Here is a 21,532-nt window from a genome sequence, read left to right on the forward strand (position 1 = left end):
AAACGTTGTTTTTTATGGAATAAAGTACTACACCTTCATTGTATGTATTAAACTTTTTGATTCTAGGCACCCAGCTCTAAGGGAGTGCGGCTTTCACACTATTTATATATATATATATATATATATATATATATATATATATATACCTCTCTGAAAGAAAAACTTTTGGAACCTTCACTTCTCTGAGCAGGGTTTATTATATACAAAGCTTCTTACAGTTGACTAAACTCTGCATTTGAGTATGTGAATGGAAACTGCCAGGCTTATTTATTTTTTGAGAAACATAAATATAACCCTAGATTCCAAATCAAACTGTATCCACCATTAGCAGACGTACATAGACTTGTCCCCAGTCTCAGGAGGAGTACAGAATAAGTACCTCTCCAGCCCTCACTATAGTTAAGTGCCCTATGTATGATATATACCGTTTTCAGTATGCACCCCCTCCTACCTTTGAATAATGCCTAATGTCAGACTCAGCAGCACGTTCATGGCAGCCCACCCGAGTCCCTGCCTAATAGAGTCCTGCCTCCAGCTCCCCTCCCTCTCTCTGTCCGATCCCCTCGCTATACCCCTCCCTCCCTCCCTGCAACTTGTCTCAGGGCTCTCTCTTCTCAGTAGCGCAGGGTTTGGCTGATTCTCCTTGGATCCCTCACTCTTCCTCCAGCCGGACAGTCCGGGATATAGGGGGGCATCATGAAGATGCTTCAAAGGCGCCTCCCGCTCACCGTCCTGCACCTCTTTCTTCTTGTTTGGGGTGGCATGACCCAGCAGAAGCCTCAGGGTCCTATTAAAGATATCAATGGACTTCCAGTGGAGGGACCCACTATATCTGTTAGACCTGATCCAGGGCCTGATAAAGTCACTTTCCAAGGTAACAATCAGTTGGGAGGGGGTGTTGTATTGTTATTTTGCAAAGACAGTGGCACTATGTTGTGCTGGGGGGGACTCTTCCACTGTGGGGGGAACTAGCCTTTTTTTATAGGGGACATCTTGTTCAAAATTCTAATTCCAGTTCAGCAGCTAAGAGTTGCCAGTTTGCTGTATGAAACACTCAGGGCTTGTCTTTTGCTTCCCAAGCTACACAGGACATTTATCTCAGTCACACAGTGGGGGACAAACAGCAGAGATGAGACCCTGCCTGAAGGCCATCAAGAGAATGGTTGTTTAGTTCTAGATACTCCTGAAAGGCCAAGTTAGACTGAGATTTGGGGGTGCTTTTCTGGTTGGTATTACAGCATCAATATCCAAATTACTGAATCAATAATGCTTTTATATATATATATATATATATATATATATATATATATATATATATATATATATATATATATATATATATATATATATATACAGTTTATATCTCTTGTTATGAGGCATGGGGGGCTGACCACATATTGGCCCTCAAAGTGGGGGCTTTAACCTAAAATGCTTAAAAGACACTGCGCTAAATTACTCCTTCCAGAAAACTATTTAGGTTTAATTTGTAAAATTATATGCTTTAATGTGAGTTAAAGGAACAGTAACACCAAAAAATGTAAAGTGTTTTAAAGTAATGTAAATATAATGTACTGTTGTTCTGCTACAACTGGTGTGTTTGCTTCAGAAACATTACTATAGTTTATATAAATATGTTGCTGTGTAGCCATGGGGCAGCCTTTCAATGCTGACATTTATTTTTTTTTAAAAAAGCCCAGGTTACACAGCAGATAATAGATAAGCTCTGTCATATACAATGGGATTCAACATGCATGTCTGCCCCCATGGCTACGCAACAACGTGTTTATATAAACAATAGTTATTTTCTGAAGCAGACACACCAGATTTACCAATGCAAGGCAACAGTGCATTATATAATTATTACTTGTTCCTTTTACATTACTAATGTGGTGGTGTCAGATCTATTGTAGTACAGGAACTGACCCTGCCTTTCAGGAGGTGGATACATATATCACTTTTGTTATTTTGTCTTACTATGTGATTTGGTTCAAAAGTTAAGAATATACATTCTTTCTCTTTTATTTCTCCTTTCCTATCATATACTATAGAAGCGTGTGTGAGTCTATCTATCTATCTATCTATCTATCTATCTATCTATCTATCTACACATCATAATACATGCAAGAACATAGTTGCTAGAACTGTTTATGATTTATATACAACGCATAGAATGAGGGCAGTCACGTCATTTTAATAAACAATGTAAATTTGTATATGTTAAAGGAGAAGGAAAACTAAAGAGGCATTTTCTTGCCAATAGATTAGCTGCAACAGTGCAAGCTAGAATGCTATATTTATTCTGTAGAATGTTTTACCATACCTGAGTAAAAAGCTCTAGCTGCTCTCTGTTTGTTTAGGATAGCAGCTGCAGTATTAGCTTGGTGTGACATCACTTCCTGCCTGAGGTTCTCCCTGCTTACGCATAGCTCTGGGCTCAGATTACAGCAGAGAAGGTAAGGGGGGTGAAAGAGGAGCAAACTGAGCATGCTCATGCCCGGAGCAAGGTGGTTTAAGCTGAAGGCAGGAAGTCTGATACAGAAGCCCACGTGTACACAATAGAAGGAAAGAAATGCTGTGTTTCTTTTGACAGAGGACTCTGAGCAGCACTACTTTCAGGTTTTACTTCTATATTAGGTGGACCTTTCTGATAAGGCATACTTAGTTTTAACCTTTCCTTCTCCTTTAAAGATATGCAATTGATGTTGCCATTTTTATGTATCACCAATCTATCCCTGTACTATACTTTTCTGCCCATATATAGACAGTAACAATAGGCACTATATACAAAATTAAGTGTCCCATTGCTCAAAGTGAGCTGAGCTCACAAGTTAGTTTACAAGCTGTTACATTTTTAGTGATGGGGGTGTTGGAAACCAGGGGAAAAAATTATGTCAGCTCCAAATCCACAACAGAGTTTAAAATTCTATGTTTGCAGATGCTATTTGCTGGCAGGCACACAGGGGAAGCCATTTTCTCATGGACACATGACTCTGATCAGGAAGCTCTGTTAAAAGCAGCAGGAAGTGATGACAGAAAATATAGTTAATGTGTTGCCAGATACCCATCAGTGTCACATGGGGCATGCATGGCTGCAGTGTGATTTGGTTCAACTTGGTACAACTTGTCTGCCTTCACCAGGCTATTATTAAATATTCATGGATTTATAAAATACCAAGATATTCCACAGCATGCAGATGTCAAGGCCTAAGCCAAAGGCCTATCACAAAAAGTATAATTGGACAATGGATTTGTGCCTATATTGTTCTGATCCCTGGGCAAAAAAACTTTTCTTTACAATTATATATACAAATATGGGATTGGGCAAGGCTTCAGTGGAACAGCACCATCTTGTGTGCATTAATAAATATTAATATACTGTTGATGTCTATGGAAAATGCTAGAGCAGAAGCAAACAAGATGGTAGATCCTGCACATGTTTGGCTCACGTTTAAGAAGTGGATTATATTAAAATTAGATTGTTATAGAAAGACATCTTTTGCATCCTTGAGCAGACTGGGGGCCAGAAAAATACACAGTAGGGCTACATCTTTTCTGTGGTCCTTCAGTTGGTCGACCCTGCTCTATATGCAGTATTTTATAATAAAGTGCCCCCTGTTAAAATACCCACCTATTATTATTTTGGAATAGCATTTTAATATTATCGTTTTGTGGGAAGTGGGCTGACTATCCAGTCTATTATGCATTTAAGGGTGATATTGCCTTAAAATTATATTTTGTAAAGAAAACTATAGAGACCTTATGGACACTGGTGGCTATTAAAATCCATTGTGGAATGCCATATGCAAATTTTGGACAACCCAAGGTCCAGTAGATGTGTTCAACTGCAAACCAAGGCTGGAGCTAGTTATACCAATCACTGAGGAAGGGCCAGGCAATCCCAAAAAGTTTGATCATTTGTCATGAGCACCTTGTAATAAAGTTGGGATCACTGCATCTTCACCTTAATATTCAGGTATTGACTTTCATTTTGTCTTAAAGTTAAATTACCTGTAATCCTGTTATCTTTTGAGCTAGGCAAATCTTGTCCATCTCAAGGCTTTTTAGCACATGACTTGTATTGGGTAAAGACTGGCAAGACCCAACAATGACTTGCAGCAGTATTCTTTCCAGTTGATGGAAATAAAAATGGCAGCGATTCTTAATTATAAACTTGTTGTTTTGTTTTTTTTAAAGAAATGTACCACAAATCTGCAATCATGCCATCCAAATTTAAAGCCAAAGTAGCATAGTTTCCACTATTTTTTTGGTCCCCAGTATTAAGGGTCTTACAAATCTTTTACAAATAACTGGCAGCGGAGCTCATTTGCTAATCTTAGGAGCATTGACCCCATCATTTAGCTCACAGTTTTCAAATTTAGGTACTATTTTTTGTGCCTGTTATCCTATGCACTTCATCACTTGTTTGCTGTTTTCTTGCATTCTTAAAGTGATGTATAGGGCCATTGTATTGTGCATCAGCTTTATGTAAGCAAATGCACCTGCACCTAAAAATTAATTTGGGACTTTCCATGAACTTTATAAGGCCCTACTAAAATAGTAACCTTTTTGTACTCTTGGTGCAGTATTAGTGTCATTTTTATTCAAATGATTGTTAAAGTTCCTGTTACTGCTACTTAAAAATTCTTGTACCTGCTACCATGTAGCTAATAATGGTAAGGATCTGCTTGTAACATGCTGAGAAGGCATCTTACGTCTCCTGGTGTGTGCCAGGGAAATATGCCAACTGCCAAGTGGTGATGTTTGGTGAAAAAAATCTTTATAAACTTGCTCTTTGGTGTTAAGAAAGCATGATTAGTGTCTGATTGACACTGGGAATTTCAAAAGCCCCAGAGGGTTACATGCCTTGTATGTCTGCTTTCCAAAAGAAAGTGAAAGGGAGAGTGAGTGTAGTGATTTGATTTGGAATGTGTTTGAATAACAGCCTGTATGAACATATGAAATACAGTATGTGTTCCATTCAGGTTTTGGTGAATATTTGAACATGTGGGTGAATAAATAAATATATTCTGATTCAATGTATAAATATGGTTTAAAGGAGAACCAAACCCTAAAATTTAATAAAGCTAAAATGTAATATTTTATAAGGGGTGTTTCAAGGGCTGCTGCCTGATGCTGCCCCTCCCTCTCGCATCACGCTTCTAACTTCTATCGTTGGAGCGGGTCGAGGGGGGGGCACATCGCAAGTGCAGTGAGTGCTATTGTGCTTGCTGCACTAGCAGAGCCAAATTTCCATTTTAAAAAATGGAAATTTGGCTCTTAAAGGAGAACTAAACCATAAACATGAATATGGTTAAAAATGCCATATTTTATATAATGAACTTTTTACACCAGCCTAAAGATTCAGCTTGTCAATAGCAGCAATGATCCAGGACTTCAAACTTGTCACAGGGAGTCACCATCTTGTTGAGAATCTAAGCTTAGGGGTAGTCGCAAATCATCAAGCAAAAAATGAGCTTTGTCTGTTATGTCTGTATGAGCTGATGCTACAGGGCTGATTATTAAATTCTTATGCCAATTTTGTTGGTTTCTGAGCTGTCATGTACCATTAAAGGGTGGTACACCTTTAAGTTAACTTTTGGTATGTTATAGAATGGGCAATTTTAAGAAACTTTTCAGTTGGTCTTCATTATTTATAATTTATATTTTTAATTATTTGCCTTCGTCTTCTGATCCGTTCCAACATTAAAACAGGGGGTCAGTGATCCCTTCTAAAAACTAAAAGTGAGGAGCTACTGGGGCATCTTTGGAGACAAAGATGCTAAACACCTGTGGTTGCCTTGGGTTGGTATAAAAGCCCAAAAGATAATGTTCAATATTTCTGCCACCTTCTTTTTATTTGGGTCTATGATTATAAGTGTAGGAGTAAGTGTGCATCAGTTTGTGCTTGAATGCGGGCGAGTACATGCATGGGTTGAGCAACCTGCAGCAGCACTAAACAAGTTACAAAGGGCAGCAAAAAGCAGCTCCTGGTGACTTTAAGAGTCTAATTTAATTATTTTTAGGGCAGAGACACATGCTGCGATTCAGGGATATTAGTTGCCCAGCGATAAATCTCCTCTTCTTCGGGGCGACTAATCTCCCCAAACTGCCTTCCCCACCGGCTAGAATGGAAATCGACATTGGGATGGCACTCGGATCGATTCATTTTCCGAAGTCGCCCGAAGTGGAATCACAGTGTGTGTCTCTGCCCTTAAACTGGAAATTTGGTTCTTCTATTTCAGAGAGCACTATTGCACTCTCTGCATAGCAATTGGGCCCCCCTTGCCTAACCCAACGCAAGTAGGGTAAGTGGTGGGGGACAGCATCAAAGGCCTGCACAGTATTCGGAATCGCCCCTTGGTATATGAGTTCATGTTTATGAGTAAGGGTTGCAGCGGCTATGCCAATGAATGTGTGAGAGCACTTGAGGCTAAATGTGGCCATATGCTGGCTTATAAAAGCTGCCCCTCCAGACCATCTTGGCTCTTGATTGGTCCATTTATGGGGTCCTCTCGAACTGATAGCATTTTGTTGATGCAGTCACAACATAATCCAATCAATGTCCAGGGACAAGGCCAATTTGGCCCAGTGGGTGGCAATCAGAAGTATCACTTTTACAGAGAAAATGATGGAGTCATGTATTATATCAGCACAAGAGTGTAAGAGTGTTTGTGCCTAGGTGATGGTGAATGTGTTTTGTGCAGGTGTATGATTGTTTTTTTGCAAGATTGTCACTGTGTGTATGTGAAATGTAATAAAAGTCACAAAGAGCAAAACAATTCGCACCAATAAGGCTAAAAATCCACATCTCGCAATGTAATATTGTTCCTTAAACTGTTATTGCATTGCGAATTTTAATTGCGCATTGCGAATTTTAATTGCGCACTCATAAGAAGTGCTTGAAGGTGTCGTAATCTTTTGGAGCAAACATAACGACTTTTTCAGTAAGAAGCTTTATTACATTGACGCATTGGCGCAAACTATAAAATTCGCAAACGGTCTTTCACTGTCGGAAGTGGTCGCTAAACAGTTTCTGGGCTCGCAAAAGCTATATTAAATTCGCACAAAGCAAAATTTGTTTGCGCAAAGGCATAACTTTTCACATTGCGAATAGTTTTTCCGTTAGCGATTTTTATTTCATTCCTCCGTATGAGCTTTGGTAGAACTGATTCTCCTTCGAGTGCATGTTTGTGTATTTTCTGTTTCCTGCTAGCATGTGTTACTGATTTTTAGCAATATGTTTATTTTTGCTGGCACCACAATGTTTGCCTGCTGTTCATTGAAACACATTCTACCTCTTATGCTTGGTAGCCAAGTCTAGTGTGCCACCCATTGAGTTTATTTTCAATCCCCTATTGTGGTTGTAGCTGCCTAAATTACATGTGCTCGCTAACTATGGGACCTGGTGCCTACTGATAGAGATATATTCTTATATGAAATCACAATTTTTTTACTACACTTATTGGGTTATGTAATGTAAGGTGCTAAGTTTGCAACAGTTCTTATCACCTATAGCAACCAATTTGCAGGTAACATTTCTGGGCACCTGTTTAGAAGCAAACATCTCATTGGTTGCTATGGGTTATTGCACCTGGGCAAAATGTGTCCCTGTTGTTACATATGGGGTTATGGGGGAGTGTATCTGTTAAATTATACTGTATAAAGGGAAAAGGCCATATCTAGAAAATCTAATCTAGAAATGTTCTTACTGTAGATCTAGGGGCCCATTTACTTAGCTAGAGTGAAGGAATAAAAGAAAAAAAACGTCGAATTTCGAATGGTCGAATTTGGCTACTTCGACCATCGAATAGGCTACTTCGACTACGACTTCGACTTCTAATCAAACTAAAAATCGTTCGACTATTCGTCCATTCGATAGTCGAAGTACTGTCTCTTTAAAAATACTTAGACCCCCTACTTCGGCAAGTAAAACCTACCAAAGCCAATGTTAGCCTATGGGGAAGGTCCCCATAGGCTTCCTAACAATTTTCTGATCGAAGGAAAATCATTCGATCGATGGATTAAAATCCTTTGAATCGAACGATTCGAAGGATTTAATCATTCGATCGAACTATTTTTCCTTTGATCGTTCGATCGTAGGAATTGCGGTAAATCCTTCGACTTCGATATTCGAAGTCGAAGGATTTACATTTGTCAGTCGAATATCGAGGGTTAATTAACCCTCGATATTCGACCCTATGTAAATTTGCCCCCTAGTGTATCTGTGTAGGGAACATGAGACTGACAGAGGGAGTTCTAGCAGGATAAAGCTATTTAAGACAGAGCTTGTCCTGAGGAATACATTTAATTTCACTTCATTCATTAGTTTACATTTCATTAAGCAAATATATAGGGGAAATAAAATTAAAGGGGTTGTATGCCTTTAAATGGAATAAGTTCTTTATTTAGAGCCTAGGTTTAGGCAATATAAATGTTTATAAAGACGTGTTGGGAGTTGCAAGTCAGGTACAGTATGTCTGCTTTTACATTTTTTTCACACAGATTAGGGGACCAGACCATAATGCATTGCTTAGGGCACATCCTCTCTTTGCTACTTTGAAAAAGACATTATTGTAATTTGTTTCCATTCATGTTGCTGTCTTTCCGTTCCACCTCTCAAATACATTAGAGGATTGCCTTTTAAACTTGTGTTACCTGTTAATCCCTTCTCGGCACAACATGCCTTGTTATAGGCTTTTCACTAAGGGCAGAGGCACACTTGGCAATTCTGGGAGATTGGTTGCTCGGTGACAAATCCCCTCTTCTTTGGGACGACTAATCTCCCCGAATTGCCTCCCCTGCCTTCCCGCCAGCTAGAATGAAAATCGTCGGCGGGATGGCACTCGGAGCGCTTCGCTTTCTGAAGTCGGCCGAAGTTAAACTTCGGGTGACTTCGGAAAACTAAGCAGAGTGCCGTCCCGCCGGCGATTTACATTCTAGCCAGCGGGAGGCAGTTCGGGGGGATTAGTCACTGGGCAACAAATCTTCCCGCATTGCTGCATATCTCTGGCCTTAAAAGCTTTTGTCCTCATAGGAAGGACTGTGAGGAGAAGTATTGAAAGTAAAACATTACTAAGGTGGACAGATGCTTTTAGCCAGTGCGCACACACACACACACAAATGGCCAGCTTCCATGAAATCTACTGTATTGGTTTGAACAAGCAGATTTCATAGGTAGATTGGAAATTACTGCAGCCACCGCCTCTGGATCAACCAGTGACTCTCCTCATTCTCCAATCTCCAGTGCCAGTGCCAGACCAAATAGTCAGCAGACCTGATTGTCTCTTGACAGAAATCTGCAGACACAAGATGGGCTGTTGAAACACCAGTAGTAATGGTTGGAGAATTTTTCTTAATCCAGGGTCCTGCTCAATGCTTGGTCACCTCAGGCACAAGCACTAGCAGAGAGATCAGAAGAGCGACCCCTCACTAAATGCTAATAAGCCTAACTTCTAGTTATAATCATTAAAACAGGACAGGCCCAGATCTGCTTCAGTGGGATGGACCTTACCCAAAAATGATCATGGCCAAAAAAATAACTTATTTCAATTTTAGATTATTGGGAAGCATGTATAAAAGGATTATGTTTAAAGATCAATTCCAGGACAGAAAACCCACACAAAAGTTATATTGCAAAACAACTATCCACAAAATGCAGGAAAACCAGAATAAGGAGCAATACAAAAAATATACAATAATTCACAATAACGTTAACATAAAGATAAGATAAAGGTAATTATACTGGTACACTGTGAGAATACAAGAAAAATTGTTTCTATTAAATGTTATTTTATGAAATGCATTGCATGTATGAAGTAAACCTACACCTTATTTTATATAATAGAGCCCAAGTCACATCATACAGACTCCGAAATAGGGCGCCTGCTCCACTGTACCAGTACACATATTGCAGAGTAATGCACTGGGATTGGTAGCTTCCAGTACTAATACAATATGTGATTTAGTTCTCCTAATGAAAAGTGTGTCTGTCATTTACTTAACCGAATGCAATGTGCAAAGTGTGAAAAATGGCTTCAGCCGGTCATTTTTTTGCACAATGTACACTTCCTTTAATTGGTCCTAAATTGTTGCAGGTGTCTGAGGCTCCTTCATCCTATCCTTACCCTAATGTGTCTCATTCAGCCATGCAAGTTAGGGAGCATCCCGGGAAGAAACGCTCCTTCCTTTGGTGCCTTTGCACTTCTCCCCCTATCATTTTCAGTCTGTTCTGCATTATTTCTAAAAAGAATTATATATAATTTTTATACTACTTGTACTGCTGGTCTCCTGGGACAGTCCATGAATATGTGAATATATGTGATCTAAAACTTAAATGTATAGCTCGCTATGGGATCTGTAGTGCAATCATATGGCTGGAAAAGCTGCTACCTTTAAAGGGGCTGTTCACCTTCCAACACTGCTTTCAGTTCAGCTGGTTTCTCTACAATTACATTCTATTTTCTATTTGTGACCATTTTTCTAACATTTCTGGTGAGGCAACTTTGGAAAATGATAGTTGCTATTATTCCACAGATACTGCTGAGGACTATATCAAGTAACGGGTCAATTAAATGTAGAAGATTGTTACAATTCAGAATCCACACCTGCACATTAAACTTTAAGCTTCAAATTTTGAAAAAAAGCTGTAAAAAATAAAAAATGGAAAGCAATTGAAAACAATTGTAAACAGTCTATTTCTGGTGAACAATCTGAAAAAAACTAAACTGAAAAGTGTTTGGAAGGTGAACAACCTGGTCGCCTGGTCACATGTCCCCTCGCATTGAGCTGATGCATTACATAGTACGAATGAAGTAACACAAGCATGGCTGACTTCAGGTGACTGGTTTTATTTCATAGGTCTCTGTTGTATTGTGGTAATGTGATACATTTCTCCCATCTGCAGACTGCCCTGTGGATGTCTTCTTTGTGTTGGATACATCTGAGAGTGTTGCTTTGAGAGTGAAGCCTTTCAAGACCTTAGTGACACAAGTGAAGGATTTTACCCAGAAATTCATTGATAAACTGACCTCCAGGTACAGTTATTCTTGCTGTCTACACCCAGGCTCCCCATGTCTTATTTTCCACATGCTTAGTACTTATTCATACTGCTATAAGAATTCCATATCATGCAATGCTTTATCTGCATTTTTAGTAAACTGGGTTGACTATATTCAAAAAAACAATACAGTCCTGCAAGCTGAATAGCCATAGGCTGAACAACCTGATTAGTGCAATTTAACCCTTTATGGGTATGGCCCAATTACAAAACATCTGGCCGTTTTGCCCACAGGGCAAAGTTTTTATAATGTAACAATGCTTTTAAACCCCAACTCACGTGTTATTTTCATTAGTAGAACATAGGCAAACCCTTACATACTCTGTTTTGATTGCAGAAATATTTATTTCAAGAAAGGATATTGTATAAAAGCTGCACACATTTCCAGAAAAGTTATTTCTCAAATACTTCCATTTTAAAGGGAAAAAACATGGTGAAATATATCACATAAAATAGCCCATATTTAAAATACAGTTTCATTTTAATAAAATTACATAAGCAAAACATTTACATATGTATTGTTTGTTGTAGAAGTGGCCATGCATGGACTGATAAAATCTATTTCGGACAATTATTTGTGCCTGTATGGTGTCTTGGCTATACCAATATGTATCTACTATGGATATCAATTGGTTCAGAATTCAGGGAGGTATAAATTTAGTGATTCACCATGATGAGGAGAACAATAGAAAATACCATATGTGGCCCTCTCGTACACTGTCCGTCCATTCAGCTTGTGGGCTGATCAGGGAGTTTAGGAGGTTGGCCCATGTTTCACTTTATAAATTTATTGAGTAGTATTGAGAATCTGTCAATTCCCCATTGCATTACAATAAATTGTGGATTGCCTGTGATCGTATCATCTTTCTGGCTGTAGGTATTATCGTTGCGACCGTAACCTGGTGTGGAATGCAGGTGCTCTACACTACAGTGACGAGGTGATCCTGATCAATGGCCTCACCAGGGATATGAAGACTTTGAGGGATAACGTGGAGGCAGTTGAATACATTGGAAAAGGAACCCACACTGACTGTGCCATTAAAAGGGGCATTGAAGAAGTTCTCATTGGGTTTGTACTTAAAATAAGCAATAAAGCTTGTGCATGAAACTCTCTTCTTAAGTCACTTCTTAAGTAACAAAGCGCATAACTCAAAATTTGTCATATATTAAGTTAAGATACATAAATTGGGATATTTCTCTCCTTGCCATTAAGTATGATTTGCTATCAATGTTTTGGAATTTTATTGCAGATCACTGCTTGTATTTTATCATAACCTTCAGTGCTTTCTTGTATGGGATATGGGAGAAATCAGGGGAGAATCAGAATAATGGGGGATTTCTTTCATTCATAGAGGGTCACACCAAAAAGAGAACAAGTACCTCATTGTCGTGACTGACGGACATCCTCTGGAGGGCTACAAAGAGCCATGTGGTGGTCTAGAAGATGCAGCTAATGAAGCCAAGCACTTGGGCATCAAAGTCTTCTCTGTTGCCATTTCACCAAATCATCTGGTATGGTTACACTGGAGCTTAAATTATTTGATATCTCCAAAGCTTCTGGCATTCAGCATGAGGGAAATTATATAGAGGGGACATGTGGCACTATATGGCATTCTTTTAGTGTGACCTGGACTGAACTCAATGTTTTTTCTGCTTTAAGGAGCCACGACTCAGTGTAATTGCATCTGATGCAAGCCACAGGAGGAACTTCACAGCTACCAGTGCCGCTGGTCTGACTGATGAGGAAATAGACAATACAATTGACACCATCATTGATATGATTGTAAGTATCAGTTTGTATATAGCCTATATGAGTTTGGTGGGAATGCAGAAAATTGCACAAAATGACTGCTATTGTTCCCAAAAACTTCCATTACCTCTTAGCATCCTGGAGTTGTTTGATACCCTGATGGTATAATGATGGTATAATGAATAAAATGCTGATATGGAAAAAGATTATACTCACTAGTTCTGTGTTGTAAGACTATGACTGTGTAATTCTCCACAGTAATAGTCTTCTAGTATGTGTTGTATGACGGCATTCAGTAACCCTATGAGGTACTGACCATTTATTACTGCACTCCTGTGTGTCATGATACTTGTGGCAATTCTCAGTAACATTAAAAGGCATATTACTATTCATTAGTCTACACATCAAAGGTGATTATGTTTGGATATAATATCATCTCACAGAAGGCTCATTATATGAGCCTGTTTATAATAAATACAGTTGGTTACAAAATGCTAAGTATATTGAGCTTTAAGGCTCATGTATAAAACTGTGCACTCTTTAATGCTAAAAATATTTTTTTTTTACCTGTGCATAAACCCTACAACCTGCTTTTATAGCACATACTCTGGTTCAACCTGTTCTAATGAAGTGCACACATGTTATATAAGTACAGGCTGGGAGTCTTGGAATTAACACTTGCCTTCAGGAGAAGATTCTTCCAGGACTTTCTTTGCATGTTGTGTAGTGAATCACATGTCATTGTTGTGATATCATTAGTAACTCATTTGAAGGTTGAGGAGTGGGTATCGGCAGTGATACTGGAATTGTGGGGAAAATGCATAGTGGGGAATAAAACATTGTGACTTGCTTCTATTTTTGCACTTTGCACACTAAACTTGTGTTTGTTTCTTTATTAGCATTTTGTCAAGTAGGACATAATTTAAACATGCCCTGTGGGAACTGATATAATTTTAGGTACCTTCCACTAAATGAGTATTGTATTTATTTTTCAGAAAGAAAACGCTGAGCAGGGGGTAAGTATCCATTCTTTTTTTAGCAGTAACAGTAATTGTTTTAAACCATTGGTATCATACTGAGTTCCTGTGCATTAATTAATTTATCTCACCAAAAATGAAATCTTAATAGCCTTCTCTTTAGTAACATCTATTTTGTTTTATATTGCAGTGCTGTACCTATGAATGCAGGGTGAGTAACTTTCTTTTAAAGTTAACAATGCATGGAACCAGATTCGAAAAAAAGATTACTATAATCTTAAACTGGCCACCTTCAGATATCTATAGGGCAGGTCTCAAAAAGTCATCAGATTAGAACCACAAAGAAATGCTTCTGCTCTCTTTAATTTATTTAAATGACACTCTTTTGTTTCTTAGCCCTCTCGTGGTTCTCCAGGATCAGCAGGACCACCGGGTTATGAAGTGAGTTTGCATAACAATTTTTTTAAAAAAAATCATAAACATTTATGATCAATAAGTAACCTTATTCTGTACTATTGAATGCAGGGAGAAATTGGAAAGCCAGGTCTTCCAGGAGATCGAGGGTTACCAGGCGATCCAGTGAGTACTTCATGACTAAGTTCCAGCAAGTATCAGATATCATAATAGATGTAGTCACTCTGTCATAAATGTATATGGGGCTATTATTTACTAAACCAACATGACCAACAGCACAGTACAAAAGCACCAGTAGGAAGTAATCTTCATCAGAACACAGGGTACCATTCTGCATGACTTGAATGTCTAGGCACACTTGTATAATACTGTACACCACAGCAGAAATCCTGCAAAGTAAGTCCTAAAAAGTCTTAAAACTTCCAATTTCATGGGATTACCCATAGATTGAAACTCATTTAGTGAATTTGAAAGGCTCAGCAAGACTGTTGAAGCTGTGAATGCCAGATTCTGCCACTGAGTAGAATATACATTTAAAATGGAACATTTTGGCTTGACTGTACTAAATTATCCATAGGTTCTTTGCTTACAAGGCCCAGTTAGCACAACTTCATACAGAAAACATGCTAAGCTATATAGATGGGCACATTAAATTCTCCACAAGGTGATAATATACTGATAATATACTGATAATCACCCATAACCATTAGGCCAAGACTGCCAAGACAGGGACATCTGTGTTGTGTCTGGAAGTAGCCATTTTCCTACAGAAAGTTTAAATTCTATATTCTGTCCCCTAGACAACATAGCATGTTCTGTTTGCATATTTATAACTGGGATAATTTCAGATGGTAGAGTTCATAGGCAAGGACTTAAGAAATATGAGAAAAAGCAAGTGCAGAGGCCATTGGAAAAGACATGGATGCAAAGTAAAAGGATAAAAAGTTGGAGTCTAATAGTGGAAGTAGAATTATTTGGGTAATTAGAGGAAAACAGTGACATGACTGGCAAAGTGTGACAACAGGAGAGCAGTGTCAGGTTAAGCGTGAAAACACAAGAGTGGCATTATGAATAAAAATAATGGACCCAGTGGAAAACAAGCAAGTATAGTGCAATACAGTGCAAGGCTAACACAGTCATTTATGGCAGCTTGTAGGCAGGAGAATGGCTGATTATTTTGAGACAAAGCAGTGGTCAAGGTAATTCTTTGTTTATAAAGTATATTTGAAGGAAGAGGGGACCATATAATTTATAGCTGACTAGTGGGGGGGGGGTGGAGTAGCAAAAATAACTGAAATAGAATAAGGTCTAGGGAAAGTGTATGAAAGGAGTTTGGTGGCTTCCATTTCTATCACAGATGTAAAAGTACTATGTGGGGACAAGTGCTGTGAAGCAAAACTATAGTGAACTGTGCCACGTTTTGTCTTTAAAGTAGCAAGTCAGCATGTTCCTGTATAATGAATATTACATACTGTAATTGAGAGTCTGGGAAGGACAAAAGAGTTTTACAGATGTACTAAGGGGGTTGTTGTATTGAAGACAAAGTACAGGTAATTCTCAGAACACAGGGTGCATTTTTTTGGGGGACAGTATTTGCCATGTAAATCATATCTTGACTATGACATGACAACATGTCCTTTTGTGTCACTACAGGGTCGACAGGGTGATATTGGACCTGTGGGTTACCAAGGAATGAAAGTAAGTGTACCTGAATTCTGGTGATGATATTGAACAGTCGTTTGATTCACAAGCAATTCCTAACACTTTTTATTCTATTTTATTATAGGGTGACCAAGGTATCCGAGGAGAGAAGGTGAGTTCATAAATTAAACCATCTGCAACCTATTTATAATACTCATCTTAAAGAGACATCTCAAAGTGTCATTTAGCATGGCAAATGGGAGGGAGGTTTAGTTGTATTACACTTGGGTCTATCTACTTTATCCCTTATGGGGCATAGTAGTGCTCAAGATCTGGGGGAGAGAAGGAAGTCAATTTAGAAAAAAGGTCACAGAATTGTCAGCGAGATAGACTGAAACTAATCTACACTCTTCTGGCAGTTGTTACATAATACATTATGACTTCTGTAATATTGGTAGGGCTATAGGATAAACATCTCTGGTTAAGTAGATATCAGGGTGAGTGACAGAATTATATCATTTTGCTCTCAGAAAGGTAACCTTGTGGGAAAGTAGATGGGTCAGCCTAGTATTCTGAGTCTAAAGTAAAATCACTGTTCCAGAATTGTTTTATTGTCCAGCATGCATAAGCTTGTCGGACTGCCCTTATTGTGTATATGAAGAGGAATCTATATTTAGACTGTTCTCACAAGGAATGCAGACACAGTTAAAGTCTTCATGTAACAGTATAAAAACAATCCAATATAAGGAAAGTATCAATGTGTGAGAAGCAGAGCACTTTTTAATCCATACTTTTATGAAGTGACACATTTTTCTAGTGCTCCGTGTCAGTATACAAGGTGACATAAGGATTAAAGGAATCAAGGCGCATATTGCAATCTGGTTTATTTAAAATAAAATACTTCTATGTAATGACTGTGAGCTGTAAATGTATTATTTATCTTCTCTAACAGGGTGGAAGAGGAGCCAAGGGATCCAAAGTGAGTATTGTCTACTAAACTAGCCATCTGAAGCGTCCTTCTTTCTGTGCCTACAAAGCCATCATTATACATAAATCTCTGTCAAGTACATTGCTGCACAGCCTCATCAATCTGTCATTTATATCAGACCTCAGGCTGGGATCATTTGGAGACCTTTACATATTTTGTGAAAACAAAGTGCCAGTACATTATACTCTTTTAAACATATATTTTTAAAAAAAGTAGTGTTTCAGGCTGAATTAATGAAAATGTCTTTTAAAAACCATACTAATCCATCTGTTCCACTTCCTGCTGCCTCCTTTGCCAGGTTATGCAGGGGAGTCAACAAACTGCACTGTAGCATAGCAACCAATCAGCAGCTAGGCTGACCTGATAGGGAACTAAAGCATATCTTTGCTTGTGTGCCTACAGGGCTATGATTGGCTATCCCCCTCCTACTGTGCTTCTGGCAGGGACAGTTAGGACATGCCCACCCTCATTTGAAACAGGAACTCTAGCAGATCTAGGGAGCTCCAATAAAGGGGCCATTTTTAAAGAAAATATAAATTTTTAGCCCCACGTGAAACCAGCACCATATACTATTCATTATTGCCTACAGGATTAGGGAGGTTTCACTAATCCTGCATGACTCCTTTAAACCAGTGGCATTAAGTATTATTTATCAGATTAATGCACAGTGCTTTACAGAGGTTGTTCATAATCACAGAGGTCTCTGCCACAGTGGAGCTTAGAGTTCAATATCTTGATGTTCCCTGATTGCGTTTTTATAAATTTTATATAAATAATTATTCCCACACCAAGCCACTAAACAGAACAACAGTGAATTATCCAAAGTGACTCTTCAATGGCTGATAATGTGTTCATACGGCTTCTGGAGTTCATTCTCTGACTCAACTAGTAAACTATTGACTCCGATTTTTTTTGGTGGCCCCTCACACAATACCCACTTCTCACAACCTACAACTGGACCTTTAACAAACAAGTTGCTCATGGTTTTAAGTTTTATTGTGCTATTAATTTTGTTTCTGTCTTTTACAGGGAGACAAAGGAAAGAGAGGAATTGATGGCATTGATGGACAGAAGGTATGTACCAAAGTTACTGATATGTTACTGATAATCAAACTGGTTTATGGCAATGTAATATGTACAGTAGATGCTACAGTTAATGAGCCTCTGCCTCTTCAAGAATGGTACAGATTTTATAGTAGGTCCACATACCTGCAGTGATCTGCAAAGTAGATACATTAAAAGAAACCTGGAGCTGTTACAACTATGATCAATTCCAACACACAAATGCTTAAGCAAAGGCTGACAAGTTAAAAACCACATATATGTCATTATACCTATACATGTTATGTGACAAAGACGTGCGATATTGACAATCATTTTATTTATTATACAGCACATGGTACAGTATACACTGATATTGTACACTGATATGCAGTAAGCCTTTGTACTCCTGTTTTATTTAACAGGGAGAGGATGGATACAATGGCCTTTCAGGGTGCAAAGGATCTCCTGGGTTTGATGTAAGTAGCGAGTATAATAAAAATATGTGTTTTTGAAACTAAAAGAGTGTTATATTTGTTTTGTTTCTTTAAGAAGCTAATAGCATGTGGTCATATTTGAGCATATATGCAGAATACCCATCATCTGTGTATTTTATTTCATGTACAGTACAATGTAATCTGAGGCTTGTTAATTATCCTTCTCTGACTACTACAGGGAGCCCCTGGAAGTCCAGGACCTAAAGGAGATCCAGGACCATATGGCACAAAAGGAGAAAAGGCAAGTCATTTTATTATTAAAATGGGGTTCATCACCACACCAGTCAAAACAGGAGACACAAATATTGCAAACATTACAAAGTGTCTCGCAAAGGGATTACAGACACCAGAAAAGGTGATAGAATCCAATATGAAATTGGGGCTAAAATGTAAGCTATAACCATAGGAGCTGGCTATAAACAGGGAGAGAAAGAATGTGTAAGAATAAAGCACATTTTTTGATGAGGTGTTTCTCATATCTGCATATGTAATTAACTTTTGCCTTGTATTTGTCAATGTACTCATTGACTAAGACAACCAGACAACATAAGTGATGGTAATAACAGTAGGAACAGAGATGTTAGTGACATGCAGGCAGATGAGTAACTATAAATGCAAAAATAATAGGTTTAAATTTGGGTAGTTAGTGAAGCAGTTGTATACAATTCAATATAAGCCAAGTGTCTTCTCTTCAGGGTGTCCCTGGAACTCCTGGAACTGCTGGAAGACCTGGAAACACTGGAAACACCGGAGACAAGGTATGTAAATGACATAATAGCCATATAATGACAACTTCTGATCTTTCATGAAAGAAACAGAAAATTAAATCTAACCTTGGAAGCAAAAATAAAAAATAAAATAGAACAAAGTATGTCTGATCCAATCAGTTATGCAGGAATAGGCCCAACCTGGGCTTCAATTTGACTCAAAATTAAAGGAACACTTATCTATTAATTTTTTCTGCAGGATTTGGGTGCTACTAGCTGTACTATATGTAATCAGGCGCTTTTCTTGGGGTTATTATAACTGCAGGCTGGTTAACTGGAAGGGAGAAGTGTTTTCAGATCAAGCTGAGGTTAAAGAAGCCAAAATAGTTGCATTTGGGAAGGCAGCAAACAACAGATTCCAGAGAAGAAACAAGTGTGAGCGCAGATAGGCAAAGTCAGTAGTTGTGGTATATTCATACCTAAAAACAAGCACACAAATAGTGCACAGATTTGCCTATGGTAAGCAGTGGGAGCTGTCACATTCCTATTAGCCATTTCCATGTGTTTTGTTGCAGTGTGCTTGCCCCACCCTCATCCAAAGGTCAAAAAGTATAGGGCACTGTATTATACTGTGGCTCTCTATACTACTTGGCACTACACTCAGTCAAGGTGGGGTAGAGCAGTTTGACCCACTATATGGCACTAGGATATCCATGTGGGAACATGATTTTATTATCCTAAAAAGCAAGATTATCACATTTACTGCATGATGCTCAAATCTAAAAACTGCCTATTATTAAAAAACAAATTAAAAAAAACAATGTTTAATGTGTGTCAAAGTTGATCTTGTTTTCTGGTCTTTCTGTTTTTTGAATAAGCAGATCAATGGTTTTTTTTTGTAAAGGAAGTTGTGGACCTTGGAGGCATCACTCCAAAAGCCATTCTAGGCCAAGATCTATCAAACGCTCTTCTTGGCTTTTTCAGCAAATTCTTGTGAAGCAGTATCTGACCTTTGGCTTTTCTGTTTTGCAGGGAGATCCAGGTTCTAATGGTTCACCAGGAGAAAAAGGAGAGTCTGGGGATGAGGTATGTGACCATGTGCATTTCTTTATTGTATTGAAATATGTTTAAGGGAAGTAAATCCATACAAACCCATCCAACCACCTGTAGGCTACATAAAAATAACACATAGGGCCCCTAATTTTGAGATACCGTGGTAGCTATGAATGAGGGCCTCCTAAAATTTCAGGTAGTGTCGAGGCTTGGTGCATAAATTGGTAGACTTTAGTTTTATAGAACATTAGATCTAAGTTGGATTTCTTTATATTCAAGAAAGTTTTCCACACTCCAGTGATGCCATTTATTTGCTAAGGTAAATGAATCTTGTCCTTACAGGGTTTGAATTGGTTAAAATGGTTTATGTCTTCTCCTTACAGGGTGATGCTGGAGCTGATGGGTCTCCTGGAAAACGCGTGAGTAACTAATGTGCTTGATTTTTTTTATGGGGATTAGAGTTGAATGACTGCATTACAGCAAGGGTAGGAGCATAATTATTCATCAGTCGTTTTACAAACCACTGAAATTCTCACGTGGAAAAAGCAAGACGTAGTGCCTAACTATGAGGTGTATAATCCATTCGATGTAACTTGGGTTTGTATCATCCATATAAAGACCATGTTTTTTGATACTTAATTCTTGATCAGAAACCTTATACCATTTTTGAGCCCAGTGGAGAAGCAGCCAATTAAGACATCCATATGCAGATACATAAAGGCATTAGCCATAAGTTTTGGTCTCACACTAACACAAAGTCATTTTGTCTGCTCTGATGAACTGTCTTGGTGCACAAAGCTCCACTGCACAGAGCTGTTGTCCAACCATTTTAAGCATTCAATCCAATCTGATCTCTTCTCTCTACATGTGTCATTCACTTATTCCCCCATCATTGTAGGTGGTTGAAATCACTTACTGAAAATGGAAAGGAGAACCTAATACTAGTGGGATGGCATGCCAGCTAATTGGATGCATTTATTCTGACCATCCATGTGTGTGGGTGTGACCAAACTGGATACAGACTCATTGGCTCATGGGTTTGACTTTTGCATGAAACTGACCATATGGTGCCAAACATAGAGAACATCTCTCTTCTCTTCCCCTTATATCCCTAAACTTACCCTGTACACACAAGGTTGTTGGCCCTTAGAGCTTGAATTCTATATCTATTGTTAAAAATACTGGGGGATCTACTTGTCCAAGTTCAGAATGAGTTGACACAGTATTCCAAAGATGCAGGTTTGCTGTGAATCAGCGAAATACTCTTAGGGGCAGATTTATCAAGGGTCGAATTTCGAAGTGATAAATACTTCGAAATTCGACTCTCGAATTGAAATACTTCAACTTTGAATATCGCAGTCGAAGTTTTTTTCACCGAATTTGGCCATCGAATGATCGAAGTAAAATC

General features: G+C 38.5%; 1 protein-coding gene across 1 annotated transcript in view; it reads left to right on the forward strand.

The window, feature by feature from the left end:
* The first annotated feature begins 591 nt into the window (after window positions 1-591).
* The window catches only part of col6a1.S (collagen, type VI, alpha 1 S homeolog), a 37,645-nt gene continuing 16,704 nt past the window's right edge, over window positions 592-21,532 (forward strand). Inside the window, exons 1-18 of the mRNA XM_018238906.2 lie at window positions 592-874; window positions 10,904-11,033; window positions 11,934-12,125; window positions 12,409-12,568; window positions 12,717-12,839; window positions 13,802-13,822; window positions 13,974-13,994; window positions 14,180-14,224; window positions 14,309-14,362; window positions 15,851-15,895; window positions 15,984-16,010; window positions 16,791-16,817; window positions 17,856-17,900; window positions 18,293-18,346; window positions 18,543-18,605; window positions 19,060-19,122; window positions 20,104-20,157; window positions 20,508-20,543. Of these exons, the coding sequence (XP_018094395.1) occupies window positions 697-874; window positions 10,904-11,033; window positions 11,934-12,125; window positions 12,409-12,568; window positions 12,717-12,839; window positions 13,802-13,822; window positions 13,974-13,994; window positions 14,180-14,224; window positions 14,309-14,362; window positions 15,851-15,895; window positions 15,984-16,010; window positions 16,791-16,817; window positions 17,856-17,900; window positions 18,293-18,346; window positions 18,543-18,605; window positions 19,060-19,122; window positions 20,104-20,157; window positions 20,508-20,543 (1,338 nt within the window). The 5' untranslated portion in view covers window positions 592-696. The remainder of the gene's footprint in view (window positions 875-10,903; window positions 11,034-11,933; window positions 12,126-12,408; window positions 12,569-12,716; window positions 12,840-13,801; window positions 13,823-13,973; window positions 13,995-14,179; window positions 14,225-14,308; window positions 14,363-15,850; window positions 15,896-15,983; window positions 16,011-16,790; window positions 16,818-17,855; window positions 17,901-18,292; window positions 18,347-18,542; window positions 18,606-19,059; window positions 19,123-20,103; window positions 20,158-20,507; window positions 20,544-21,532) is intronic.

This window comes from Xenopus laevis, chromosome 9_10S (assembly GCF_017654675.1).
Source record: "Xenopus laevis strain J_2021 chromosome 9_10S, Xenopus_laevis_v10.1, whole genome shotgun sequence".
Taxonomy (NCBI): Eukaryota; Metazoa; Chordata; class Amphibia; order Anura; family Pipidae; genus Xenopus; species Xenopus laevis.